Source organism: Narcine bancroftii, chromosome 8, assembly GCF_036971445.1.
Source record: "Narcine bancroftii isolate sNarBan1 chromosome 8, sNarBan1.hap1, whole genome shotgun sequence".
Lineage (NCBI taxonomy): Eukaryota > Metazoa > Chordata > Chondrichthyes > Torpediniformes > Narcinidae > Narcine > Narcine bancroftii.
The window spans coordinates 92871203-92898381 of NC_091476.1; the positions used below are offsets into that span (position 1 = coordinate 92871203).

Sequence of the window (27179 nt, forward strand, 5' to 3'; positions counted from 1 at the left end):
AGGAAACTAATACGGAGCTGTTTATTTATTTTTCTCCCCCCCTCCACCCCCCGGACCCATCAGGATATTAAATCGGAGGGAGTCGGTATGGATGCAATGAAATTGATACTCTGGTTTCTGGTCATGGTAACTAGAAGTGACGGTAAGATTTATTTTTAATGGGGTTACAAGCAGAAAGGAACTTTAATCCTCCTGCTAAATACTAGATTTTAAATAAAATCTGGACGATGTTTACTTTCACCAGTAGTTTAAAGGCAATGCAGAAAACATCACATTTAATGCGGGATTTCGAGACCTCGCTAAGTCAAGTGGGGATCTCCCTGGCTCTTCGGCAAATAAAATCCACTAGCTTTCGAAGCTCAGGTGGGAATTGGCTTGGGGCAATAATGGGGCCGATGGATTTGAGAAGGCGATCGGTCGTATCAACTTATCAGGAGTGGATCACAAATCAATTGCAAAAAAAAACTTTTAAAAAAAGATCCCTGAAGGCGAGCCTTCACCAACCAACCTGCTGCTGGTCTCGGTGAGCCTGCGATCTCTCCTCTTGTTCCCATTGGGCTCGTTCCGTTCACCTCCCCGTTATTTTGATTTTAAACTTTGGGGCTGGAAGGCGGACGAGTTCGTGATTTTTTAAATTCCTATCCTTTTCAGTGAGGCCACCTCCAAGGTTTTATTTTAACCTCCGGTCCAACGTCTCCGCTCTCCCACTTAAGCGAAGGAATTAAACCTGGCAGGTTCCTGCTACCTGCCCTCCTTTTATGACCCTTTGTTTCGTGTGAATATTCAACCTCCTCGCATTGAATTGGGGCCGAATGGCCCTGCTGCTGTTCCTTTACAACTTGTGGAACATTGGACGAGTTAAATTTCATTGGAACAAATTAGCTTGTGATTTTTGGGTCTCCATACCTTTTGTTCTATTGCATTAGTGTCTCCGGTAATCAATTGTAGATTTAAATTTCACGTAAGTGATTAAATTATTGGATATGGTCGAGACCGATTTGTGATGTAACACACACAAGTGCTGGAAGAATCTTAGCAGCAAAAGTATATAAGCCCTGAGCCCTTCATCCAGGTAGGAGCAGAAAACAGGCAGGCGTTTGAATTTAAAAAAAAGTGGGGGACAAGGGAAGGGGTGGGACGGGGGCAGAGGTTGAGCGCAGTCAAGAGGTCACAGGTGGATGTGGGTGGGAGGGCAGGAGAGGGGAAAAAGGCTGATAAGTGATCGGGGTGCTACCTTGCAAGTATAGTCGTGTTTGTTAAGCAGGAATCATGAGAACCAAGCCCTGTAAAACTTGGTGACACAAAGTGACTTTGTTCAGGGTGATGTATAGAGTACAGTGTCCCAGTGATCTGTGTGGAGAGGCCCTGGCAGGTAATGCACTGAGAGAAACAAGCATAGGACACTGTAGGATATCCAAAATATAGAGATTGAAATGTCATTAATGCAAGTAGATATTATATCTTTTAAATCAGAAGCTGCTGGGAAAAAGTCAAACAGTTCAGTCAGTAACAGTGGAAGGAGAAATTGTTTCTCTTTCCACAGGTGCAGACTGACCTGTTGAGTTTTTCCAGTAACTTTTTTTTTAAATTTCGATTTATCAGGACGTGCAATTTTTAAAAAATAGTTTATTGTACAATTTTCACTAGCTGATGATTGAATGCTTTTAAACTGACCCCATTCCGCAATTGCAAATGATGTAAAGGCAACAAGTGGCGGACATCAGAAATAAAAGCAGATACTGGAAAATCCTTGTAGGCCAGGCAGCCTCTGTGGAAAGACGATTATGTCTGCGTGACAAAAGATCTTAAACCTGGAGCTTTGTTTCTGTTTTCACTGATGCTGCCAGACCCGTTTAGTGTTTCCAGTACTTTCAGTTTTCCTTTCAGAAACTGCTTGCCTTTATCATGAGTCTTACTGTGGAGAATCCTTTTAACATGCTACAGACCTTGATGATCGGGGGAAGAGAGGCTTACTACATGCTCGGAGTTTGGTTTACAGCATCGGAGGATTGCGTAAATCAGATGCAAGGGCAAATGATGAGGAAGACCGTGTATCCAAGGCGGCTTGAGTGTGAAATAGATACATAACCTGAAGTAATTTATTAGAAAATATTGTTTTAAGATGATTTTTTGCTTTAGCTAGAATGCCTTGAAACATCTGATTCCACAAATGCCTGCAAGATACAAGTGCATGTCCCAAGAGGTGGAAAAATGGAAAGATTTCCCTCGGTTCCAGAAAACTCCCATTCTGGGAAAATTGTACCAGTTATGGGACATGAATCTTTGCTTCCTTTAAAAATATATATCCATGCCTATTACAGAAAATAAGGGAAAAAAAGAGACAAATTTGCATGCAATTATAAATTATTGACCTCCAAAATTATTTGATAAAATAACTAAACTTGAACAGAAGTGACATTGACCAAATGGAATCCTTTGAAATGATTAATATTATCCAGTTGGTGGGAAACAATCAAAGAAGACCTTATTAGGAAATCAAATGAATAAAATGGAAGTTGTGTGTTATTTTTACTCACCAATGTTGAAGTACTTTATGATGTTTGGAACTTTTTCAGGGTGTGCCATTGTTAGGAAAAAAGCAGCCCTTTTCATGTTTATTTTCAGTTTTAAGATTGGGTATGGTTTGAAGTAACTGAGCATTTATACAAAATATCCCTCAGATGGATTTTACTGCCTTCTGGATTCAATTCTGATTCAGCTGTTTATGTGAATCAATGGGCTACTTCTATTCACACAATCTGAATTAAACATTAGCTTCTCATCCTATTCCATACCATTTTGCTTTCTATCATCTTGCCCTTTGTTATAAAGCACCCCGCCTCCCCCGAGACCTTTCCATGTTCACCCGCCCCCCACCCCCCGCCGACACCTTTCCGCATTCACCCCCACCCCAATGATCAGTTTTCCTGAATTTTAAAAGTGGTTATTTCCCGGAAACGTTTAGTTCTGATGAGAATTAGTTGACCTGAAGCAGTTCACACTTTACATGATCGGTATTTCTAGTAATTGGGCTCGTTTTAAAATGTGTGTTGTGTCATGCGAAACTGCAGTTTTTAAGGAGCTGTTGATTTAATTACTTCTCCCTTTCTTCATCATCCTCTTCCCACAACTCCAGACAACTTTGGACAGCATTGCTGTTTCAGTCCCAGATGCACCTGTAAAAACCAAAGAGGCCCATACATACCTTCACTGTTCGAACTCTCTAGGTAGTGCCCAGGACAAGAATCCTTGCTCTGTGCCTTTTCACTTCCAAACTTTGTAATTGCTCAGTGCTGTCCTCATTGTCCAGTGTATTTTCTAACAGCAGTTCAAGCTATCATTGTGTTCCTTTGTTTGCACAACCAGGAGATGATCTTTGCTTAACTATTTCAAAGTGAAGAGATTAAAATTCTCACCCATCCTGATTTAGTACAGACATTCTGGCTCGCATTCTGCTTTGGACTTGAAACAGTGGGATATACTTTATGTAAAACATACACTGACTACCTGGAGTACTATTTGGTCCACACTGCTGGAAAAGAGCAGACCTTGGAGGGAATTTGTATCACAAAACTCTGGAGATACCCTCAACATTTCTTATCAAACATGGGAAGAGAGCACAATACCTCCAGCTGTCACAAAGTATTTAGAAAACTGAGAGAACCCAAGGTTCTCAGAGAATAGTAAAGTGTAGGAAGAGGCCACTTGAATGTTCTTGTCTCCATTTGCATGAACCTTTCCATTGGCAGGCAAAGTTAACACGTTGAATAATGACTGGGGTAAAAAATATAAAGACCTCTGGGATTCTCATGGTGTGGACCTGATTTGAAAGCTGAATCAGACGCTTTGCATTCCTAACTCCCCTCACATCTCTGGGCATGCACCTTTAGGCTGACATCTGAGTGAAGAAGATGCAATGCCTGAATGAGATGTCTCCTTTGAATCACAGCAATACGTCAATACGCCTTGGCTAATTTTAACAATAGAGCAGAGGACTATGGGAGGTCTTCCAAAATCCTGGTCAATGTTTGTTTCTCAAACAAAACCCAAAACATCTGGTTCTGTCATTTATTCCTTTGACATTTATGGATCATGCTGTCTATATCGGCAGCTGAAATTAATTGTCTTTCATAAGTACTTAATTGCTATGAAGTGCTCTGGGATACCCTGAGGCCATGGGAATGATGGGTTTCTTTTCATTTTCTTTCTTTGCATCTTTCTGTTGCCTTCACACTTAGTTTACGAATGGCAAAAGTTGATAGTCCTATTGATAGGGTTTATTGTACAATTTACATGTATGTGCACTGAAATTCTTGCCTACTGCAGTCAAACAAGTACTTCTGTTTAAAAGAAACACATCTCCAGTCATATACATTAAATTTCCTCAAAGTGGAACGAGATCATATCTATTAAAGATAATAATTATTCACAGTTAAAGAAAAATGGTGCTGTTATAAGGTGCAGACAGGTTTTTGTTTTGTAGTTCCTGACTATTTTATAATAAGGGTACTAAGGGGAGCCTGATAGCCATTGGAAATAAACTGTTCTTGAGCCTAGAGATTCTGTACCTGAAAGTAGCAGTGAGAAGAGATTATGATCAGTCCTTAAGTGATGTGAGCTGCCTTCTTGAGGCATTGCCTCACATACCTGTCTTCAATGGATGGGAAATCAGAGCTTTCAGAATCAAGATTTATTGTCATGTACAGGTCCTGAAATTCGGGGTTTTGCGGCAGCGTCATAGAGCAAACATATTGATTATAACCATCTTACAACATTACTATAAATAAAAAAAAATAATAGTGCACGAAAAGTAAGGCAGTGTCTTTGGTTCACTGATTATTCAGGAATCTGATGGGAGCGGGGAAGAAACTGTCCTTGTGCTGTTGAGTGCTCGTCTTAAGGCTCCTGTACCTTTTCCCCGGTGGTAGCAGAGTGAAGGGGGCTTGGCCTGGATGCTGGATGATTGGCTATGTTTCTTACTTCCTATAGCCTTAAAAGAGGTTCATTCAAATGAGTGAGTGAAACATAGAAATAGATGAACAGTAGGTCTTCTGCCTCTTGAGCCTGCAAGCCAGCCAGGCTCTCTCGGTACCACATTCCTCCACTCTCTCCCCATTGTGGAAATGATGCTGTGCATTGGAGGAACTTCAGAAAAAATTAGTGACAACCGTTATACTGCATTTATACTAAAACAGCAGAGATTTATGAAGATAGAATCTTGGAAAGGAGGCTGTTGTAAGCTCTTGAGGCATGATGCAACGCAAGAGGGCAATCACCATACTGAGTCTATGCCAACTGTTTGGTAAAGTTATTCAGCTTATCCCATCCCCCCATTATTCTAATGCTTTCACCCCACTCTCAATACACATACACTTCATAATTTTCAGTATTTATCTAATCTTCTTAATTGTTCTACAAAATCCTCTTTCTATCACTGCATTCCGTGTCGATTTGCTGTGTATTTTTTTTAAAGGAAAGACCTTGGATTGGTCACTGTTTCTTTTGCCAGTAGAAAATTCTCCTATTTACTCCCTCAAAAATGTTGGCGATTTTTGACCACTCCTCCCTCACAAGCTTTCCTGCTCTGAGGGGACCTCTTTGGTGTTTCCAAGTACCTGCCCCAGGACTGTGAAATCTCATCCTTGCCCACCCTAAAACTTTGACCTCCTTTCAGAATTACAACTTCCAGAATGAAACAAAGCATTTAAGCTGAGAGTTAGCAGAACTTTTGTCTTGTTGCATTCAATTGCAGAAACCCAAGGAGCCAAAGATACCATTTTCTTTGATCTCTTTATCCAGCTTCCTTTTTAAAATATAAATTTCTATTCTTTTTTATGACATAGAAAGAGGTCATTTAGCCCATTAAGTCTATAATCTGCTCACTGAGCAATCCCATCTCCACTGGTGTAATGTATGTAATCCACAAAAGTTTTACATATACCATTTTCCCCACCTGTTAAACATGTTCCTAATTCTTCTGACCAACATATGTTAATTACCACTTGCTTAAATTTGATTTACTTCACTAGTGTGATGGGGAGAATAGGTTTGATGAATTCAAAGAGTAACAAGTCCTGGACAAAGTTTATTAACAAACAGTTGTCTTTATTGAAACGTGAGGGAGTTTGCAACAGGGAACACACTCACACCCACGGACAAAGCAATTACACATACATTATACACATTAGCCCCTTTTGCACTGGCATCCTGACCCAGGAATTAACTAGGAATTTACTGGGACAGGCTCCAGTGGAAAAGGAACATTGTCTGAACACCGATGTGAAATGATGCCATTTCAGGCTGGGGATTAACCACCTTTGTCCCTACTTATATCACTGGTGTTGATTAAAAAGCAGTGGAAAAGGGACAGCAGAAAGTTGCCCCTTTCCAGTTGAAGGTCGAACACTCCAATCCCCGTTGTGGGTGTTCCAGTGGAGATGGCACACAGGGCTTCCCATTCACTGGCACTGCACGGCCAATTTACTGGGATGCCAGTGGAGAAAGGGCTATTGACAGCTGGTTAATCATTGATAATCGCACCTCCTGATAAAACAATGCTGATTATGAAACGAGGGCTAAGCAAACAGGACTCACCACCCCTCTTTCACGAGCAGTCACGGCACACAGAGCAACTTAAAGGTACAAGTCTGGTTATAATCTAAAATGGGTGAGATACTACAGTCACCCAAGGTGCATTTCACAAATAGTCCCCACTAGGTGCTGGCATACACCTCACCAATGGGTGGATCTAACCTTGATTGGCATGGGGAAATGACTTTCAACCTGCCTGGTCAGATGCAAGCACATGGATTATCCTTTGCTCGGAGCAGTTTCTGTCCAACCAGCTGAACAATCTTCTGGATTACTAGTCTATTTTAGCTATGCCAAAGGTTGTTACTGTCCTTTTCCCATCTTACCGCAATTGAAACTTTCATACCCTCAAACTTCTGAATACCTGCTATGTTCCCAATCACCAAGCTGTACATCAGAAAAATCAGTGTTTGTGATTACTGATTTGACATCTAAGGAATTACCAGTGTACCTTTCTCCCCCAGTCTGCACAAAAATCACCAATATAATTTTGTATCCACATAGCAAATGTCCTAATAATCCCACAGGCATTAACTTTGCAAAAACCATTTTAATGTGGTACTTTGTCTCCTTGATGGATTATTTCAACCCGTGTCTATTGTTATCCGAATGATCCTAGGTGTAAAGCATGCAAACACACAGCCAGATGTATCACACATACAGACAAACAATACATATTCAGAACAAGTATTCATAGATACAAATAAATATTGTTTCATAATTGTGAGAATCTCGCATGGGTGGTGTGAACAGTTCCTTTGGTCGTTTAGCCTTCTCGCTGCCCATCGGAGAGAAGCTGCTTCTCAGCCTGGCGGTGCTGGCTCTGATACGTCTGCATCTCTCTCACGATGGAAGCGGCTGAAAGATGCTGTGTGTGGCGTGAAAGGGATCTCCACTTCTTTGTGTGTCCTCTTCAGACAACTCTGTATCAGCCTCACAACCCTCATCAGCAAAAAATCATGTCAATATCCAATGTTATAGGACAGAGGTTCCCAACCTTTTGCTTGCCACTCACGTACCACTTTAAATAATCCCTATGCCATCGATGCTCTGTGATTAGTAAGGAATTGCTTAAGGTGGGATGTGTGTGGAAAGAAAAAGTTTGAAAACTACTCTTAGTCGTACCTAATTGACTCATTATGTTCACGGTTTCATAACTCCAAAGAAATGGGCCAGTGACTATTTTTCTCAAGCAAAATACTTCGGGAACAATCAAATCCAGAGCCTTCCCTTCCCACCCATATACCACCTTAAGCAATCCCTTACCCATCATAGAGCACCGGTGGCATAGGGATTACTTAAAATTGTATGAGGGAGAGAAAAAAAGGTTGAGAACCACTGTTATAGGACATCTCTTTGGATATCTCTGTACTGCAACCCTTTTTTAGTGCAGATGGCAAAATGGTTAGCATGACATATTGGACAGAAGAGCCTATTTCTACACTGTATGACACCGTGACTCTGTGTGTCTATTTACATGCTGACCAATATTGGCTCTGTTCATTGGTGCTATTCTCCAATAAAGATAGATGCAAAGTAATAATTTAGTACCTCAGCCATGCACTCTGTCTAATCGTCCAACTTCTATATGATAACTATTTTACTAAGTTGACTGTAGAATGGAATTTAAATTTAATGGCCCTTAACGTTAATACTTGTAGCTATGTCCTTGAAGCACTGTGTCTGGGATGGCTGAAGTTGGGGACAGCAAAGTTTGTATGTTCCTCCACCACATACTTGTGGCAGATTATGGAAACTTACTGCTTGACACTGGTATGTTTGCATTTTGTACTGACGTTAGTTGTGTTACTGTTGGGAAACTTGCCCACTGTTTTTCTCACGACCCTGGGGCAGAGGGGCGGCATCTAACTAAAGAAAAGAAACAAAAATAACATTACTCTATACAAAGTGACTTTGGGAGTGACCGCCTCCTCCATTAACCCTCCAAGGACCAGTGATTATATTACAACTCTACAGAGATTGTACTATACTAATGTCATTTCACTCTGCACTGCAATGTAGAGTTGCCTTAATTTCATTGCTAAATATTGCTCTGTGAAGAATAATAACTTGAATTACCCAAAAAATTGCTTTGAACATGCTGGATTTTGGTGCTGATCATGTAATGATGAAGCCATTTGAACTGAGGGACTTAATTTACCAAACAACAAGGGAAAGATGACGTTTCCTCCTGGAAGGAGGTGAATTTGCAGAGATTTTACAATAATCCAGTAGCGTTATAATCAACATTACCAGATTTTCAGAAAGATTCAAGGTTCTTTTATTGTCTTGTAATAAAACAGATGTAATATTACACAAAATTGCCTTTAGCAGAAATTGTCCCATGTCCCTTTGTTGTGAGTGAATAAACAGATTTGATGGGTCTCAAAAGCAAGGACTCAGTCTGAACACAGTCTGGCAGTCATAATTTTATTACAGAAGGCACACGTGGGAAGATTGCAATGGGGATCAAACACGCGCACAATTTATTGTAAACGAGTGTGAAAATCGTGATGGGAATAAGACACGTGCACAATTTATAGAAGATGAGCATGGGAAAAATACATACCTACATACAACACAAAGCTGAAGGCTCTCACCAGATCAAGACCCATCCTTGGAGAAAATTGGACAGTCAACAGCTCAGGTTGGGACTCCAGCCCCGGAACATTGATTGTCTCTTTGGATGCTGACTGATTAGAGCCACTTCATCTAGTGTCTGCAGTTTGTATGTGTTCCCTGACTTACTTGATCACTCCTTTTTTTAAAAAAAAGCTGTATTGCAACAAAAAGAATTGACAATCGCAGCCTTCTGATGCTTTTCTGAGCATCATCAATTTTAACATTAAATTATGTTTTCAGGATCGTAACTGCTGCACTGTTGTCTGCGTTCCTAACTCCACCGTGCATTACACTGCATGCTATGGATCGGGGTTTTAGGATCATAGAGTTAAAATTTAATGAGGGGCATACAGAATCTACTCACTAACTCCATGCCAACCACCAAGCATTCATTTACACCAAATGTACACTAATTCCATTCTTATTCTCCCCACTTTTCCATCAACTCCCTGCTTCCACATCTTAGTTTCTACTCACTTATGGCTTTTAGACTGCAATATCAGGAAAATTGTGGAAAAATTTAACATAATTACTGCCTGTGTGGTCGTTCACACTGGGTGCCTTTTTAGACTGCAAGTATCTGAGCGCAACAGTCCTGGTGATTGGACGTGCAGTAGAGTGAATGACCGTCAATGAATTCTTCTGGTACGATTTACACGCAGGTTTCCTCCAAAAAGGGGTCCTGCAGGATAAATCACGGGGCAGGAATTGACTCAAAATTCCTGCGCATACCTTTTTAGACTGCCCGTGTAGTGGCAAAATTCCTTGATTGTGCTGTTACATGCCTGTAGTCTAAAAACCATAATTGACACTCTGGGGAAAATTTACTGTAGCCAGTTAAGTTTCCAATCTGCATGCGTTTAGAAGATGGGAGGAAACAGGCGCACTTGGAGGAACCCCACAAGTTCACAGGGAGAGCGCACAAATTGAACCTGAGTCACTGGAACTGTGAGGCAACATCTCTACTAACGGTAGCACTGAATGGTTCCATTATCCTCCCCTCTCTAACTGCATGCCCAATCCCTCACCCCCACACTCGCACAGTTTGTCACACCATTTGTCACACCTCTACTGACTTAGCATGGGCCAGAGTTTGAACCTGATCTTTTCCTGAGGCATTATAAATCTGTTGAAGTAATTCTTATCTTACACTGGGAAAGTTGCCAGAACAGTTCTTGGATAAATCTCAATATCCATTAAGGAATACAAAAGAAAAGGATAATGTTGGAGTTAAATATTTACTTGAAATGTAAAATAAAATACAAAGTATGTGGTCCCTTTACATGAAGCAAAGCCATTATACAAGGTAGAGTAGCTAACATAGGCTAACTCTGTGTGAATGTGTGGTTTGATGAACAGTGCAATAATCATGGATATTAATCTGATCTACATCCTGAACAAAAATTCAAACTCCATCACTGAATTATTTATGTGACATGCATGTCACTGACAAAGCATTTACTATTAATTTCCAATTGTTTCCTAGGCCATCTGGATGATAATCACCACATTAATGGCCCTGACCACTCACATAAGGTAGACTAGGGAAAGATGACGTTTCCTCCTGGAAGGAGGTGAATTTGCAGAGATTTTACAACAATCTAGTAGCATTATAATCAACATTACCAGATTTTCAGAAAGATTCAAGGTTCTTTTATTGTCTTGTAATAAAACAGATGTAATATTACACAAAATTGCCTTTAGCAGAAATTGTCCCATGTCCCTTTGTTGTGAGTGAATAAACAGATTTGATGGGTCTCAAAAGCAAGGACTCAGTCTGAACACAGTCTGGCAGTCATAATTTTATTACAGAAGGCACACGTGGGAAGATTGCAATGGGGATCAAACACGCGCACAATTTATTGTAAACGAGTGTGTGAAAATCGTGATGGGAATGAGACACGTGCACAATTTATAGAAGATGAGCATGGAAAAAAATACACACCTACATACCACCACCCCCCTCCCCCCCCCCGAATTTGGTACATACACTCAAGGTAAAAGAATATGATACCTGCCACCCCTTGACTCACTGCAGGCATGGTTCTATGCTACCAAAGACACTAACTAAAATGCTCCCAACCCTATAATAGTGCACACCTCATCAACAATGTCTTCAGTGCCTTTCCATGGCACTTGGCCTGGAATGAATTCAAAGATGGCAAATGGCAATGAGAAATAACCAAGCACTCTACAGTATTGGAGGGTTGGGGGGGGGGGGTCCAGCCCAGTCCATTTACATGGACCAATGGTTCAGTGCCAGCAAGGTCTAATTGATTGCAAAGGTCACTGGCACAAGACCAAGTACAGTGGTCAGGTGTGCACTGATGTGGGGTGGGGCCATACCTTGATTGGTAGTTGGTGTGTGTTCTGACCAGATAATGGGCAGTGCTGTCACATGACAGCCACAATCTTCCACAATACACCCTTAAGGTCGGAGAAAGAGTCACTGAGTGCCCAAGAATTTGTCTCCAGCTCTCCTGTAGCCACACAGCCTTTAGTCCAAACCATCAGTAACCTGAGCTCCAGATTCAAACCTGACATGATCTGGAAGCTTTCAGTACCTTCTTGCATCCTGGCTCAGACACTCGGTTCCCCTTCAGCCAATCTCCTGCAGCCTATGTGGGTTCCTCACCTTAATCACCAACAGCCCGCCACCTGTGTGTTCTTCAGTCGCAGAGCCCCTCGCTGGTCTGTCTCCGAGGTCACCATCCCACAGAGTCAACTCCTCTTCTCCTTCTCAAACGGGGAGGGGGTGAGTGATCTCTTTGTTTTCTGGTGTCCAGTGCCAGTCCTCTGGTAGACTCTAGCCCCTGGAAACTGCTGCTGAACACAGGCACTGCCATCTTGGGCTCAGCCACTGCAGACACAGGATTTTGAAGACTGTACAGAGCTGTCTTTAGTTGGATTGGGTTGTAGAGCACTGTGGAAGAGTGCTGTCTTCTTTCCTGACACTCCACCACAGCAATACTGCCATTTAAAAAAAAAATATTGGCGTGTAACAGGCTTTTGGCCTGACTCATCCATGCCAATGAAGATGCCGATCTAACTACTCCCATTTTTTTCATTTGGCCCATTCCTCTCCAACTCAAGTACTTGATTTTGAGATATTGTGATTGTACTTGCCTATCACCTCCTCTGGTAGCTTGTTCAATGTACTCTCTATGTGAAAAACCTGCCCATCAAGTCTCCCTTAAAAATGTCCCCTCTAATTTGAAACCTATCTCCAACTTCTTTCAATTTTCCCCTTTTCTATCATAAAATGCAAGCTTGTATCCCAGGTTAACCCAAGGTGTTAGATAGGTACATCACACAAATATAGTCCATGCACTTTACATTTTCAGCACTGAATAGAATAATTAATCTGCAATAGGAATCAAAGGCCCCCACCACCCAGGCCATACGCTCTTCACTCTGCTACCATAGGGAAAAAGGAACAGGAGCCTGAAGACGAGCACTCAGCGGCACAAGGACAGCTTCTTCCCCGCCGCCATCAGATCCCCGAATGATCAATGAAACCAAAGACACTGCCTTACTTTTCATGGACTATTATTTTTTTTATTTATAGTAATGTAATCTAAATGTCTGCACGATGATGGTGTTGCAAAACATGAATTTCACAACAATAAATTCTGATCTTCCAAACATGCAAGTTCTGCATTTAGATTCCCCATTCCCCAGAAAATAATTCGGACTAAAACATTCTGAGATGAGTAATATCTGGAGATGACATGTTGCTTTTTCTTCTGAGGGTATCTATTATGTTCTACCTTTGGTCAGAAGACAAACTCTGCTCATATATAAGGTGAAGGAAGTTTAGAATCTAACATGTCAAAAAAACAATGAGAATTTTTTTTCAAATTTAATGAAGCACTCTATGCCAACTATTAATGTGACTCTTTGGTCAAAGCTCACAAATTGTATCAACGTAACTTAATGCCTGGGTATACAAAATTATGAGAGGAATAGATTGGGTTAATGCAGAGAGGCTTTGGGGAATCAGTGACCAGAGGACATAGGTTTAAGGTGAGGGGAGATTGATTCAAAAGTTATCTGAGGGGTAATTTTTGTTTTTACACAGATGGTGATGAGGAATAGGCTGCCAGAGGAGGTGGATGAGGCAGGTACAATTGCAATGTTCAAGGAAAAAAATGAACAGATACCTGAAGAGGAAGGGGTGTGGGTCAAGTGCAGGGATGAGTGTGGCTGAGAGGTTTTGGTTGGCTGTTGGGATGAGCAGCCTATTTCCATGTTGTATGAGGGTTAATTTTTTTTCTTTCCCTGCGCATGATTCCCCGTGTGACCTGAGGAATTGACTGTGCATGTTCTAGCCTGTGACCGTCTGAGTTTCACTTGGGCTGCTCCTTTTTTCTTTCAAAAATGTGGGCCGATAGGTTAATTGGCCACTGCAAATTGCACCTTGTGTGGAGGTGAGTGGGGAGACGAGAACGAGAAGAGAATGAAATGAAATAACTGCAAGTGCACGCATGATAGTGTCAGTGATCTGTGCTCTCTGACTCTGTATCATTTTCGAAAGGATTGGTGAAGGTCCTTGAGGCACGTTCCATTTCCACATGATGGGTGGATTTGGGGTCTAAGTGGAGAGTGCATTAATTTTCCATATAAATAATATAAATGTAATAATCCAAATGCTCAATCAAATAGCTGCCTGGAATTAAGAAAGCTCACGTAACTGTGACACAAGATGTTGGCTGTACCTTGAGATTAATTAGTTTCCAAAGACATCTGGATGAAGTCCGGTCAGCTGTGGGTGAAGGGAACAGAACTATCAGGATTTCAGTTCCTGCTTGCCATGCCCTGATTTCCTGGTGCATTGTGCATGGATGGGATTGCTGGGGAAGTAACTTAATTAGTCTCCAACAAGCTGCCCTTTCCAAGGTCAGCCTGTTTGCTCACACCATCTGGAGGAAAGCCATGAATGGGAGAGCCTGCAACACACGCACTCAACAGCTCATGCAACATCCATAGGAAGTAAAAGGTAACCAATGATTCAGGCCCAAGTTTTTTTTGTGAAGACATGAGCGGGGGGATAAAAGGCAAGTGCATGAATAAAAAAAGGTGGAGGTAAGGAAAGAGTGGGGAGGAAGGGCAGGGGGAGGAGCACCATCAGCTTTTTGCCCTTTATAACCTGTTTATTGAAAATAGCTGTGGATATTTTTTTTTTCCTTTTGTGATTATTGTAGTTCTTTCTTCATTTACATCTTTATCTTCCACAGTTTTCCAGTTCAAGTTCTCTGGGCAGGTGACCTTCTGCACCCTCAGCAACAGTCTAGTTCTTTCTTCCACCCCCTCCTTTCTTCCCCCCACCCCTCCTTTCTTCCCCCCACCCCCTCCTTTCTTCCCCCCACCCCCTCCTTTCTTCCCCCCACCCCCTCCTTTCTTCCCCCCACCCCCTCCTTTCTTCCCCCCACCCCCTCCTTTCTTTCCCCCACCCCCTCCTTTCTTCCCCCCTTCCTCCCCCACCCCTCAGACTCTTATCAATTGCTATAGGTGCTCTATAATGCCTGTGAGAATTCCCATTTTCATTTAGCTTGTTCTTTAACAATTGATACTGTTGGAGACAATGAGGAACTACACCTTCATATCATTTTAAATTGGGAGATGACAGGATAATCTCAAAAAAATGAGTAGAGCCATGCGCTTACTCTCACCACGTCCCTGTGAAGATGATGGCTAAACCATGGCTGTCTCTGGCGGTAACCGGATGGATGGTGATCATTTATGTGATCTCATTGGATTAATGAGATTATGACGACTCCTTTGAATCCGAAAGCCTTAACTCTCTTTCACCTTAGAATGTCGGGAAGGTTAAATCTGCAGAGAAACACAAAAGTTTCAGATGCTAGAATCTGGAGCAAACCGAGAATTGCTGGAGAAACTCGACAGTTCAGAAACAGTCAGTCAATGTTTGGGTCAGAACCCTTTATCGGATTAAATCTTTTGACTTGAGCTTGACCAATCAGAAGGAGAGTTGTGGGGGTAGGGCTTGCTAGGGAAGTTTAAATTCAGGAAATTCCGAGCCAAAAGCAATCCATAATGTAATTTAAAAGTGGAAGTTTCCATATGAATGTATAAAAAGGAAACTGGATAATAGGCATTCAATTCTGTTATATGGTCTCTATCCTGTCTAGACAACTACCTGTACCAGGATTGCACTATGTATAGTCCTGTGACTGAGCAACCTAACTCTCGATAATCTTTCTTTATTTCCCCTTATTGCTTGCAGCAGTGTTTCTTTTGTGAATGTTGCAACTTATAAAGGACTTTTATTGATGGTGTGCTTCAGAACATCAAGATCAATTAATGTCATCAATTTAAGATTCTACTTAACATTGTGTAAACCATATATCGTGTTCTCCTGGATATATATATATAATACACAGTCCAAAAAGATAGCTGCTTTTAAAATAAATGGTCTACAAAATCAAAGCCATTTCTCCTCTACAAAGTGCAACTTGCAATGTAAAGTATTGTCAGAATACATACATAATATCACATATAATCCTGAGATTCCTTTTTCCTATGGTTGCGGCAGAATTACCACTGATTGGTAGTGTACAAAATAAACTGTACACAGCATGAACATGCAAACAAACAAAATAACTGTAAACAGAAAATGAACATAAACAAAATGCAATACAGAGAGAATAAAAGAAAATCAATAAAGTGCACAAGTAAGAGTCCTTAAATGAGTCTCTGATTGAGTTTGTTGTCGAGAAGTCTGATGGTGGAGGGGTAGCAGCTGTTCTTGAACCTGGTGGTAGGAGTCTTGTGGCAGCAAAGCTCTTTCCTGATGACAGCAGTGAGAACAGTGTGTGCCGGGTGGTGTGGGTCTTTGATGATTGCTGCTGCCTTCTGAAGGCTGCGTTCCCTCTAAATGTACTCAATAGCGGGGAGGGTTTTGGCCGTGATGCTTGGGCTGTATCCACTATCTTTTGAAGGGGTTTACGCTCAGGTATATTGGTGTTCCCATACCAGACCATAATGCACCAGTCAGCACACTCTCTGTAGAAATTTGCCAGGGTTTTTGGTGTCACACCAAACCTCCTGAGGAATGAGAGGCACTGATGTGCTTCCTTCCCGATGCCAGTTGTGTGTTGGGTCCAGGAAAGTTCCTCTGAGATAGTGACTTCCAAGAACCTAAATGTGCTCACACTCTCCACCTCTGATCCCCCAATGGTCACCGGACTGTATACCTCTGGCTTTCCTTTCCTGAAGTCAACAATCAGCTCCTTAGTTTGGTGATACTGAGTGCAAGGTGGTTGTTGGTGAACCATTCAGCCGAATCTCCATCCTGTACACTGACTCATCCCCTTCCTTTTATACAACCCACTACCGTGGTGTTGTTGACATATTAGGATTGATCTGAAATGTTCACTACCATTGCATGATACCTCTATGCTCCAAAGTGAAGCATTTGCACTTGTGTAATCAGTTACCCACCTCACTGACAAAAGACAAAGGAGGAAAAACCCAACACCCAACCCCAACCAACCAATTTTCCCCTGCAACCGTGTCTGCCTGTCCCGCATCGGACTTGTCAGCCACAAACGAGCCTGCAGCTGACGTGGACATTTACCCCCTCCATAAATCTTCGTCCGCAAAGCCAAGCCAAAGAAAAAATAATCTCAAAAGCATTTCCACATATGAATGATTGTTGGATTGTTGTGGAACTGGCAATGAGATAAATTTTAAGTTGTTGTATTTACAAAGCATAGATTGTGAATCTCCTGTCAGCACAAATACACATTTTATTTATCCTTTTGAGAGACTCCCTACAGTTTTCTTGCTACATTAACAACAATAACTGTTGCAACAACTTGTGTAAAAAAAAAAAAACCTGTGAGGTTTTAAAGACTGATCAACTGTAAAATTAAAACCCAAGCTTGATGACCTTGCCCAACTCCACCAGTTGAATAACATAGAACAACATAGCACAGAACTGGCTTTTTGGCCCATGTGGTTGTGCTGACTTGTGTAAATAAAGTCCACGATCAATCCTACCTCACAGCCCATATCCTTCCATTTTTTTTTCCTGACCTCCTTGTGCCTACCTAGGAGTCTTTTAAATATCCCTGTTGTATCTGCATTCACCACCACCCCTAGCAGTGCATTCCTCTGACATCTTAAACTTTCCTTCACTCACCTTATACAGATGTCTCGAGTATTAGCCATTTCCACCTTGGGAAGAAGGTGCTGCTGTCCACTGTATGCCTCTTGTACACCTGTAGTAAGTTGTGTCTCATCCTTCATTGCTTAATGGAGAAAAGCCCTATCTCACTCAACCTTTCCTCGTAAGATTAGTTTTCTAATCATCCTGGTAAATCTCTTCTGTACCCACCCTAAAGCTTCAACGTTGCCATAGATGAGGAGAGCAGAACTGAATACAGAACTCCAAATCAGAGTTTTGTACAACTGTAAAAGAACCTCATGGCTCTTGAACTTAATCCCCTGACTAATGAGTAATGAAGGCCAACACACCAAAAGCTGCCTTAACTACCCAATTGATTTGTAGAATATCATATCCAGGCACTGACTCTGAGTCAAACTTGTCATGAATATCCAAGGAAGATGTTTTGCAGTTGTCTATGCATAATTATGCATCATGGTCAACCAGATGGTTGAAGCTATCATCTGGAAAAGTGCTCGCTGATACTGAGGGAATATTCTGCTCTCATTGTCTGGCCAGGGATGCAGGCAACGTCAACACTGAACTGGACGTGGTTGAGGTGTAAAAATGCAAGAATGCTGAAGGAACTCAGCAAGTCTTGTAACATTCATGGGAGGTAAAGATATACATGTATAACTCATTTTTAATTAAAAAAATGTAAATTAAAATGTTTAAATTTACACACAGCACTGTAACAGGCCATTTAGGCTCATGAGTCTGTGCCACCCATGAACCTACACCCCTGGAACATTTTGAATGGTGGAAAGAAACTGGAGCCCCCGGAGAAAATCCCAGCAGACACAGGAAGAATGTACAGACTCTTTACAGACAGCATGGGATTCGAACCTTGGACCAGTCCTGACCGCTGGTCCTGTAAAGGCATTGTGCTAACTGCGACACCAACTGTGCTGCCCATAATGGTTTGGGCCTACACTTTTCTTGCCTTGAAGAAGGGAAGAAGGGCTCAGGTCTGACATGTTAATTATATATCTTTACCTCCTATGGCCACTCTGAGACCTGCTGAGACCCTCCAGCATGCTTGTGTTTTTCATATCACCTGCAGACTTTCATGTTGCACTAGTGGGCCAGTTCAGTGTAACACACCTGATCATTTCAATCCAAACCCGGTATGTCTGGCTGAGTTGCTTTGGCTAAACTTGGTTGGCTTAAATTGCAACAGGTGTTGTATTGAATGTAATTAATTGAAATTATTCAACTAATATTGATGGTAATTAAAGTGATTAAACTATATTGATGATGCCACAAGGTTCAAATTACAATTGACTTTGTAATCCAATAGATTCTTGACTATTTTTAGAACATGTATCGTATGTTCTGGTGTGTCCTTCTCTTTCCAATTTTTGGGAAGGGTTATTTCCTACCTTGTCTTTAGTTCTTATCATTACTTTGGCTCCAAATTATTTTCTCGCTGTCTTTGGAAGAAGTGGGCCTACAGGTCTGTTATTGTTTCACAATCCCGTGTCGTTGCCCTCGCCTCCCTTATCGTCAGAAGAGCCATTTTAATGAGATGGAAAGATGCTGTCCCTCCCACTCACACTCGATGGTTGTCTGACGTGATGGCGTGTTTGACTTGAAGGGGAGAAAAACACTATTGAAACAAATCTTAACTTTGTTTCTTTATGGGGTTCTTAATTACTTTAAAAAAAATTGTAAAATTTACTAGTTTCTGGTTTTTGAACCCATTGTTTACCTTTTTTTCTTGTTAGTGGTAGTGGAGTGTTTGTGTTAAGGCAGAAGCCTCTAAACGTAAGGGATTGATAATGAGGATAGTGAGTTTGTTTTTTTTAATTTCTTTTTAAATGTAACATAGGTTCCAGTACTATTTGTATTGCTATATATTGATTTGTCTCCGCTCCACCCTCAACATCCATTGGAGCACTTTCATCCCTAACGTCGAAGTACTCGAGATGGCAGAGGTCGACAGCATCGAGTCCACGCTGCTGAAGATCCAGCTGCGCTGGATGGGTCACGTCTCCAGAATGGAGGACCATCGCCTTCCCAAGATCGTGTTATATGGCGAGCTCTCCACTGGCCACCGTGACAGAGGTGCACCAAAGAAAAGGTACAAGGACTGCCTAAAGAAATCTCTTGGTGCCTGCCACATTGACCACCGCCAGTGGGCTGATAACGCCTCAAACCGTGCATCTTGGCGCCTCACAGTTTGGCGGGCAGCAACCTCCTTTGAAGAAGACCACAGAGCCCACCTCACTGACAAAAGGCAAAGGAGGAAAAACCCAACACCCAACCCCAACCAACCAATATTCCCCTGCAATCGCTGCAACCGTGTCTGCCTGTCCCGCATCGGACTTGTCAGCCACAAACGAGCCTGCAGCTGACGTGGACTTTTTACCCCCTCCATAAATCTTCGTCCGCGAAGCCAAGCCAAAGAAGATTGTCAGGTACCTCTGTAACATTTATTTGATTAAACCAATAAAAATATTGAAAAAGGAAACATGATGTTAAAAGTATATTTTCTGAAATTTTATTATTTTAACAACTTTAATTTTTCTTTTTTTTTCTTTGTCTATTGAATACTTTTGTTTCAATGGGGAGTGGTCAAGATACCTTTTACAAGAATAAATGAACAAAAGTAACACCTACAAGATGACGGAATTCCAGACAAAAAGAACTACTTTTAGATTATTGAAAGCAGAGCATCGTATGAAGTGTTTCTAGTGAAAGGCCATCAATCTTAAATGATCATCGATCTTCTCTCTGCAGATGCTGCATGAGTTGGCGTAAAAAAATGTTTGTTTGTTTGTTTTTGGATTTCTGGCATTTGCAGGTTTTAGATTAAGAAAAAAACTGTACTTAGCCAACTACTTAAACTGTTGGTTAAGTAGGTACTATTCAGGCCAAGGGAGAAGGGACATTTGCTGAAGGAGTGAATATTTAATCTCAGCCCTGGTGCAAAGGTGGTCTCTTGAGTTTCCTGCTACCTGGCTGCTGAGGCACAACAAGTAGTGTGCTACTGCCTCTCAACTCCATTGACCTGGGTTCAAGCTGGACCTCTAGTGCTGTCTGTTTAGCTTGCATTTTCCTTGTGTGACTACATGGCTTTTCCACATGTGCTCCAGTTTCCATCCATATCCAAAAGGATGCTGAGGTAATTTTGCCACAGTTAGCTATCACAGGTATAAATGAGTGGAGCTGATGGACATTTGAGTGAGAATGGGCTGCAGGAAAATAAGTGGGGGATTGGTACTCATGGCCTGATAGATTCTATGGGACAAATTGTCTCCTTCCATGATATTTGAGAATGGATGGATCCTAGTGAACTCCAACCCTGGATGTACATTTTTCACCCCCCTATTTGTGATCCACCTGGTAGGAGAATAATTAGATTATCCTGCCAACCCAAAAGGAGTTGGAAGAGTTGATTGTCCTCTCTCCTCATCTCTTCCTCTGCCCCTTTTGTCCAAGCCTCATTGATTGAAAGGCCGACATTCTTCAACTGAATATTTCTCATTCAGTTAAAATTGTGCTTACCCTCCCACCCCATACAGCTCTATAATGATTGATGTGACTTTGGCTGATGAAGTAGCTGCTCCAACTAACATTTATCAGAGCCTGTGGCACTACATTTGGTAAATATAAGTTCCAGTAAAAGGCTTTAAAAGTGATTGATTTAAACTCTATTGAATTGACCAAAGTGTTTCTTATGTAGATTTCATTTGCTAATTAATTTAAATTAACTGGTCTGGGAAAGTCGGCCCAATAATGGAAAGTTTTATGACTCTATTTTCACCTTCTTTTGACACTGACCAAATATATGATACTATCAGCAATTAATTTTTTAAATAATCTCCAGTTTAGTTGTTAACTAAATAATTGGCAATATAAATGCTTTAACTTCATTAAATTACAGAATTCTTTTGGACATTGCATAATACTTTCAAAAGAAAACAAATAGCAATCACTCAGGGTTGATTTTCATATTGAATACTTTGGTCATTGGAGTCTCACCTAAACATCTCAAGTGAACTACCTGTACTGCAATGCAGTGCAATTGGATACTGCCTAGTCTTTTAATTATTCAAAGTTTTATTTTAAAGCTGGTTTTGGCCTATTAAATGGCAGGCTAAGGAAGCTGAACATTTTGGAAGGGGTTTCTGCTACTCATTTGTTTTCTAGGTATTATGAGAGGAGCAGGAGCTATGGCAAATTGTTTGGTTTTCCTCAGAGTCTCAGATCTAGGTTGTGCATTTTCAAACTCATTGCTTTGTAATCATTGTACTGTGTTGATGTCACTATAAATCTAGATTGGGCCTGCTCATGGATGAGCCACATATCCTGTAATCTAAGTCCTCTGTCACGGTATGATGATTTAATTAAAAAAAATGTAGACATACAGCACGGTAACAGGCCATTTCAGCCCACGAGTCTGTGCCACCCAATTTTACACCCAATTAAACTACACCCCTGGTACATTTTGAGGAGTGGGAGGAAACCGGAGCTCCCGGGGAAAACCCATGCAAACATGGGGAGAACGTACAAACCGCGAGGGTTTCGAAACCCAGTCCTAATCGCTGGCGCTGTTGCGCTAACCACTACACCAACCGTGATGCGTGAGCAAAGGAATGGGTTGAGAGGTACACAGCAAAAATGCTATTAGTCTGCAGTGTAATCGGTTCAACAGTGCATTGAATGAGCTGGCTGAAAAACGGCAAGGAGCAAAGATTAGGGAATTGTGGTCAGCAAAGGAGGAAAAACCCAACACCCAACCCCAACCAACCAATTTTCCCCTGCAGCCGCTGCAACCGTGTCTGCCTGTCCCGCATCGGACTTGTCAGCCACAAACGAGCCTGCAGCTGACGTGGACTTTTACCCCCTCCATAAATCTTCGTCTGCGAAGCCAAGCCAAAGAAAATAGGGAAAAGAGTGTTATCCTCTGGAATTGTATTTAGTAATTATCCGAGCGACTTTGTTTCATCCTTTCCACTTCAACAGGTCCTTTCCACTGGGAAAGAATTTACATGGGAATAGAGTAGATAACTGCACTTTTATTAGTGGGGTCAGATAGTTGCGCAGAAAGCAAGAAAATGGGAATAGATCACTCAATCTCTAAAGCTTGTCTAGCTATTCAATTTGATTGGTCCCAGGCCCCAACTCTCCTTCAATGCTACACAGCTGTCAATTCCCTGATCTTTCTAAAGTTTATGTAATTGCTCTTAAAATACCCAGATTTATCCTGTCTTCACAACTCTTTGAGATTAAATGTTCAAGAGATTCACCATAAATTTTAAATGGTTGCTCTGTAGTTTGTAACTATGTCCCTTCATTTGAGACTGTCCTGCAGGTGGTTTGATTGTATAAAGCTGTCAATCACTCATTATTTCTTCCATAATTATAGACCCCAGTATCTCACCAACAACAGATATTCAGCTAGCGAACCTATAGTTCCCAGCTTTTTATCTCATAGGAACATAGGAACATAGGAAGTAGGAACAGGAGTAGGCCAAAAATGGCCCATTGAGCCTGCTCCGCCATTCAATACGATCATGATCCAGGTACCCCCCTGGAGCTGAGTGAGAAACTTCAACTAATGGGCCAGTCTACTGTCACTGGTGCCATTCCTTTTAAGGCACTTGAGGGTCAGATATCGGTTCCTGATAACTCGTCTACCTTCAGTGTGTGCCTTAAGCTTTAACTTTTTACAAATTTTAACTTTGGATTCAATTTTTGCTTTGATTTTCATCCTCACTTTCCTCTGCTTAATTTCTTTTTGATGTCCCATTATATGAACCTTGTCCCCCTCCAGTTCAATTTTTAAAGGCCTGGTATGGTTGAGAGAATTAATGTGATTAGCAGAGAATAGAGGGGTGGAGAGAGGGAGAGAAACTGGAATACTTATCGGAATAAGCAACTTTGGTCTCTTGTTATTTATGTTGTCCTTGGTTCAATGTAAATATTGATAATTCGGTTGGGAAGGTGCTGCAATTACATTCCTGACAAATCGGGAACATCACACATTTAGCTGAGCATATCTGAGAGTCATTGGATAAAACTGAAAAATCAAGGGAGCAGTTCCTGCATCGTGACTCCTGGGGAATTACTATCACTCCCATAGCGGTGTACTTTTCTATTGTCTTTGTAAATTTATCCAGAAAGCTCCTAGTCAGTATTGATGTACTGTATATAATGACTGGCAAATGTCATGATTTCATCCCCCTGTAGAACTAGAAGTCCGTGCTTCAACCGCTCACCTTTTCTCATTGCATTGCCAATACACTGGCTGCTTTAGTACTAACATTTTATCTCACTTTCATGGTTGGTGCCTCCCTTGTTATTTCTTGATTCTTCTTGTAGAAACAGAAACTCCATGGTGGTATTTAAAAAAAAAACCTAGCCAGCGTCTTTTGGCACTTCGCAAATGTCAGCACGTCACCTGATTACTGCTTGTGGGACACGTTGCCTAGTTTGTCCCCTGTGCTTGCCAGGACAATAGAGGAGCCCTTGAAAAATAAACCACTGTTCCTGAATTTCTCTGGAACATTGTCAGGGTATATAAAGTTCCATGTGAGATTAAAAATGTTAATTTGCTAGGTTGTGTTATATTTTCTTTGTCTGATACTCATTCAAAATCTATTTTGGTTTGATATTGCATGAGCTTGTGAAATGTCTATGAAGTACAAGATTCCATCTGTTCAGTCTAGCGCAAATGTAAAGCAGGCACAATTATTGGTTGGATACTTCTGTATGTTTTGAAGCTGAAATATTAATTATTGACATTTTCAATCATTTCTTGCTTTTATTCATTTTATGGAGAGCAATGATAGCTGCTCATTCCTAATGAGACCAAATAATCAAATCCCCAAGCAAATCCTAATCTCACACTTTTATCCCATTCCTGTATTCATGCACATATTAGAATTTAGCAAAAGTTAAGTAAGACAGAGATTGCCAAAGTGTCACTCAGCCACATGAAGCATTTAAAAATACACACACACATAAAGTATTTATTTTGTGGATTAAAATGCACTGACTGAACTGGGAGTGAGTTCACTTTTATTGCAGTTAGAGGCAGTCCTGACTGATTCGCAGGTAATCTCAGGATTTTCTTGTCAAGCGCTGGTAGCTAATTCTCGTTTGCTTTCGGTGTGCATAGGTTTGACTTTTCACCCAGCCCTATAGAATTAAACTGTACTTGAGCAACCTGCAGTATAATGTACACTGCTGAGTTAATGCCTTGCTAATCTCTACTACTCTTAAGTACAGCAGGATTTGCCTTTAATCCTCATGCTAAAGTAGTTTGCGCTCATCTGCAGAGATGATTTGTGTGCTCCTGCTAATATCTGATATTTACTGGGTGACAAGGTCTACAGTCATTGAAGATTTTTGAAAATACTGATATTACATCAGGACATGTAAATGCAAATGGGAGCAGGAGTAGGCGGTCGAGCATGCTCTGTCATTCAGTGTGATCATGGCTGATCCGATGATGGGCTCATCTCTACCTACCTGCTTTTCCCCCATATCCCTTAATTCCCTTGCTATGTAAACATCTATCCAACCTTGTCTAAAATATATTTACTTAGGTCGCCTCCACTGCTTCCAATTCCAGAGATTCACCACCCTCTGGGAAAAGCAGTTCCTCCATATCTCTGTCCTAAATCTACTGCCATGAATCTTGATGCTTTGTTCCCTAGTTCTAGTCCCCACCAAAGGAAACAATTTACCTACCTCAATCTTATCCATGCCTTTCATAATTTTATATTTTTTAAAGATCCCCTCTCATTCTTCTAAATTCCAGTGGGTACATTCCCTTATGACTCAATCTCTTCATAGGGTAACCCCTTCATCTTTGGAATCAACCTGGTGAACCTCCTCTGCACCACCTCCAAAGCCAGTACATCCTGCCTCAAATAAGGAGACCAGAACTGTACGCAGTACTCCAGATGTGTTATCGCCTATACCTTGTACAGTGGCAGCATAACTTCCCTATAGCAGTGAAGAACAACATTCCATTTGCCTTCCTGATAGCCTGCAAACCAACCTTTTGCGATTCATGCACAATCACTCCCAAGTCCTTCCTCACAGCAACATGCTGCAATCGCTTGCTATTTAAATCATATTCTGATCTTCCATTTTTTTCCTTCCAAAGTGGATAATCTCACATTTGCCAACATTGCACTCCATCTGCCAGACCCTTTCCCACTCACTTAACCTATTTATAATCCCCCTGCAGAGAGATAAAATAATATATTTTATAGTGTTCATAAGAAGAGGTAAGAACTCATGATTCAATCTTATAACGTGAAATATTGTTCTCAAAGCTTTGAAAGGAACACTTCCACTATTTCCTGGCTAACCAGATAAAGCCTATTTCTAGCTCCAGGCTTGCTATGAATGCTGTATAAGGATAATTTCTAACATAGTCCAGTTCCAAGGTGGCTACTCTTTGTAAACAAGGAGCATCGATGGGTTGTTGAATTTGAGGATTCACCAATAACATTGATAAATTTGACAAAGGGGAAAGGTCGGGTGTTTTTTTTTGCTCATCGAGTCAGACAGGACAGCAGAAAGATGGTATGCACAAGCTCACTAACTAAAAGTATGTGCTCTTTCTGGGTCACTTGAAAAGAGAACTGGAACTTTGTCTTTATACTTCATTCAAAAAAATCATCACAGATAGTTTTGCACTGAATTTGGGCTGTGTTTGGACGAGAACCTTTGGCCTGAGAGGCAAAATGTGCAACCAGTGAATCAAGACTGCATCCACTAGAGGAGAATTCCGTCCTCATTATCAAGCCATCTATCCTTCCATATCACTGTAAGGGCTTGTAATGGAGTATCAAGGTGACGGAAGAGCAATGGCAGAATTTGTTGACAATGATCTCTGACTTAATCCTTTGATCACTTTAACCTTTCTTGTCATCTGCTCAGCCTTTGAATAGCCCTCTATCTTAATAGGATTTATATTGTAAAATGATTTCTGCATATCTATAGGCTAATTTCAGATCAATTAACTTGCTGTTTGCATTTATTTTTTTGGTTAAATTTAGAGCAGCCATAAATGAGTTGGTGAGATGTTGCCCTGGCTTCTTGTTGTCAATGTGTGAAGGTTCTTCCAAAATTGAGTTGAGAGTTTTAAAATTTTGAAGGGTGGAGTAATTTGCAGATGGTAACTTTTGGTTTTGTCCTTCTTTGCAGTGGAAGTTGTGGGCTTCAAAGGGGCTTTGTAGAAATTTGGAGTTGGAACGGTTCATCTTGCTGGTTGCAAAAGCAGTTTGATTGATTGGTTTGTGGCACACAGGGTTGATTGAAATTCATTTCCTTCTCTTGTAGGGAATGCATGGGTGTAACTTCAATTGCAGTGTCTACCAAAAACACTACAATTAGCTAATTAGGTGTGTTTCTTTCCTTAGCTATTAAAAATAAATAACAATTTCCCCATTTATACACTCCAACATGATTGTTTCTTAGCAACATTGCCAACTTATTTTATTTTTCTTCTTGAATCATTTCTGTGGGTTCTCCTTAAAACGGAGATCTTTAAGGGGAGGGTTAAATGGAGATGCTCAAAATATGATGGTCCGTGAAATTGTTTTCAAAGGTAATGGGTGGAAGGTCATTGAAAAGAAAGACCATTTGCCTGAAAAAGATTCAATAGCAACCTTTGAAAAAAGAGCATGTCTTAGAAGAATGAGAGGGAATCTCACTTAAGATGCACAAGAGAAGTTGTCATGATTGAGTCAGCTACTGTTGGTTGGAGAGTTAAGGGGCATCATCTAAGGGCATTGATTCAACCAAT

At 41.1% G+C, this 27179-nt stretch overlaps 1 protein-coding gene across 2 annotated transcripts in view; it reads left to right on the plus strand.

Moving 5' to 3' along the window:
* The window catches only part of LOC138741035 (endothelial cell-selective adhesion molecule-like), a 134082-nt gene that overhangs the window by 20676 nt on the left and 86227 nt on the right, over window positions 1-27179 (plus strand). For both annotated transcript variants that reach the window (XM_069894511.1, XM_069894510.1), the window contains exon 2: window positions 64-142. In XM_069894511.1, the coding sequence (XP_069750612.1) occupies window positions 88-142 (55 nt within the window). In that variant the 5' untranslated portion in view covers window positions 64-87. The remainder of the gene's footprint in view (window positions 1-63; window positions 143-27179) is intronic.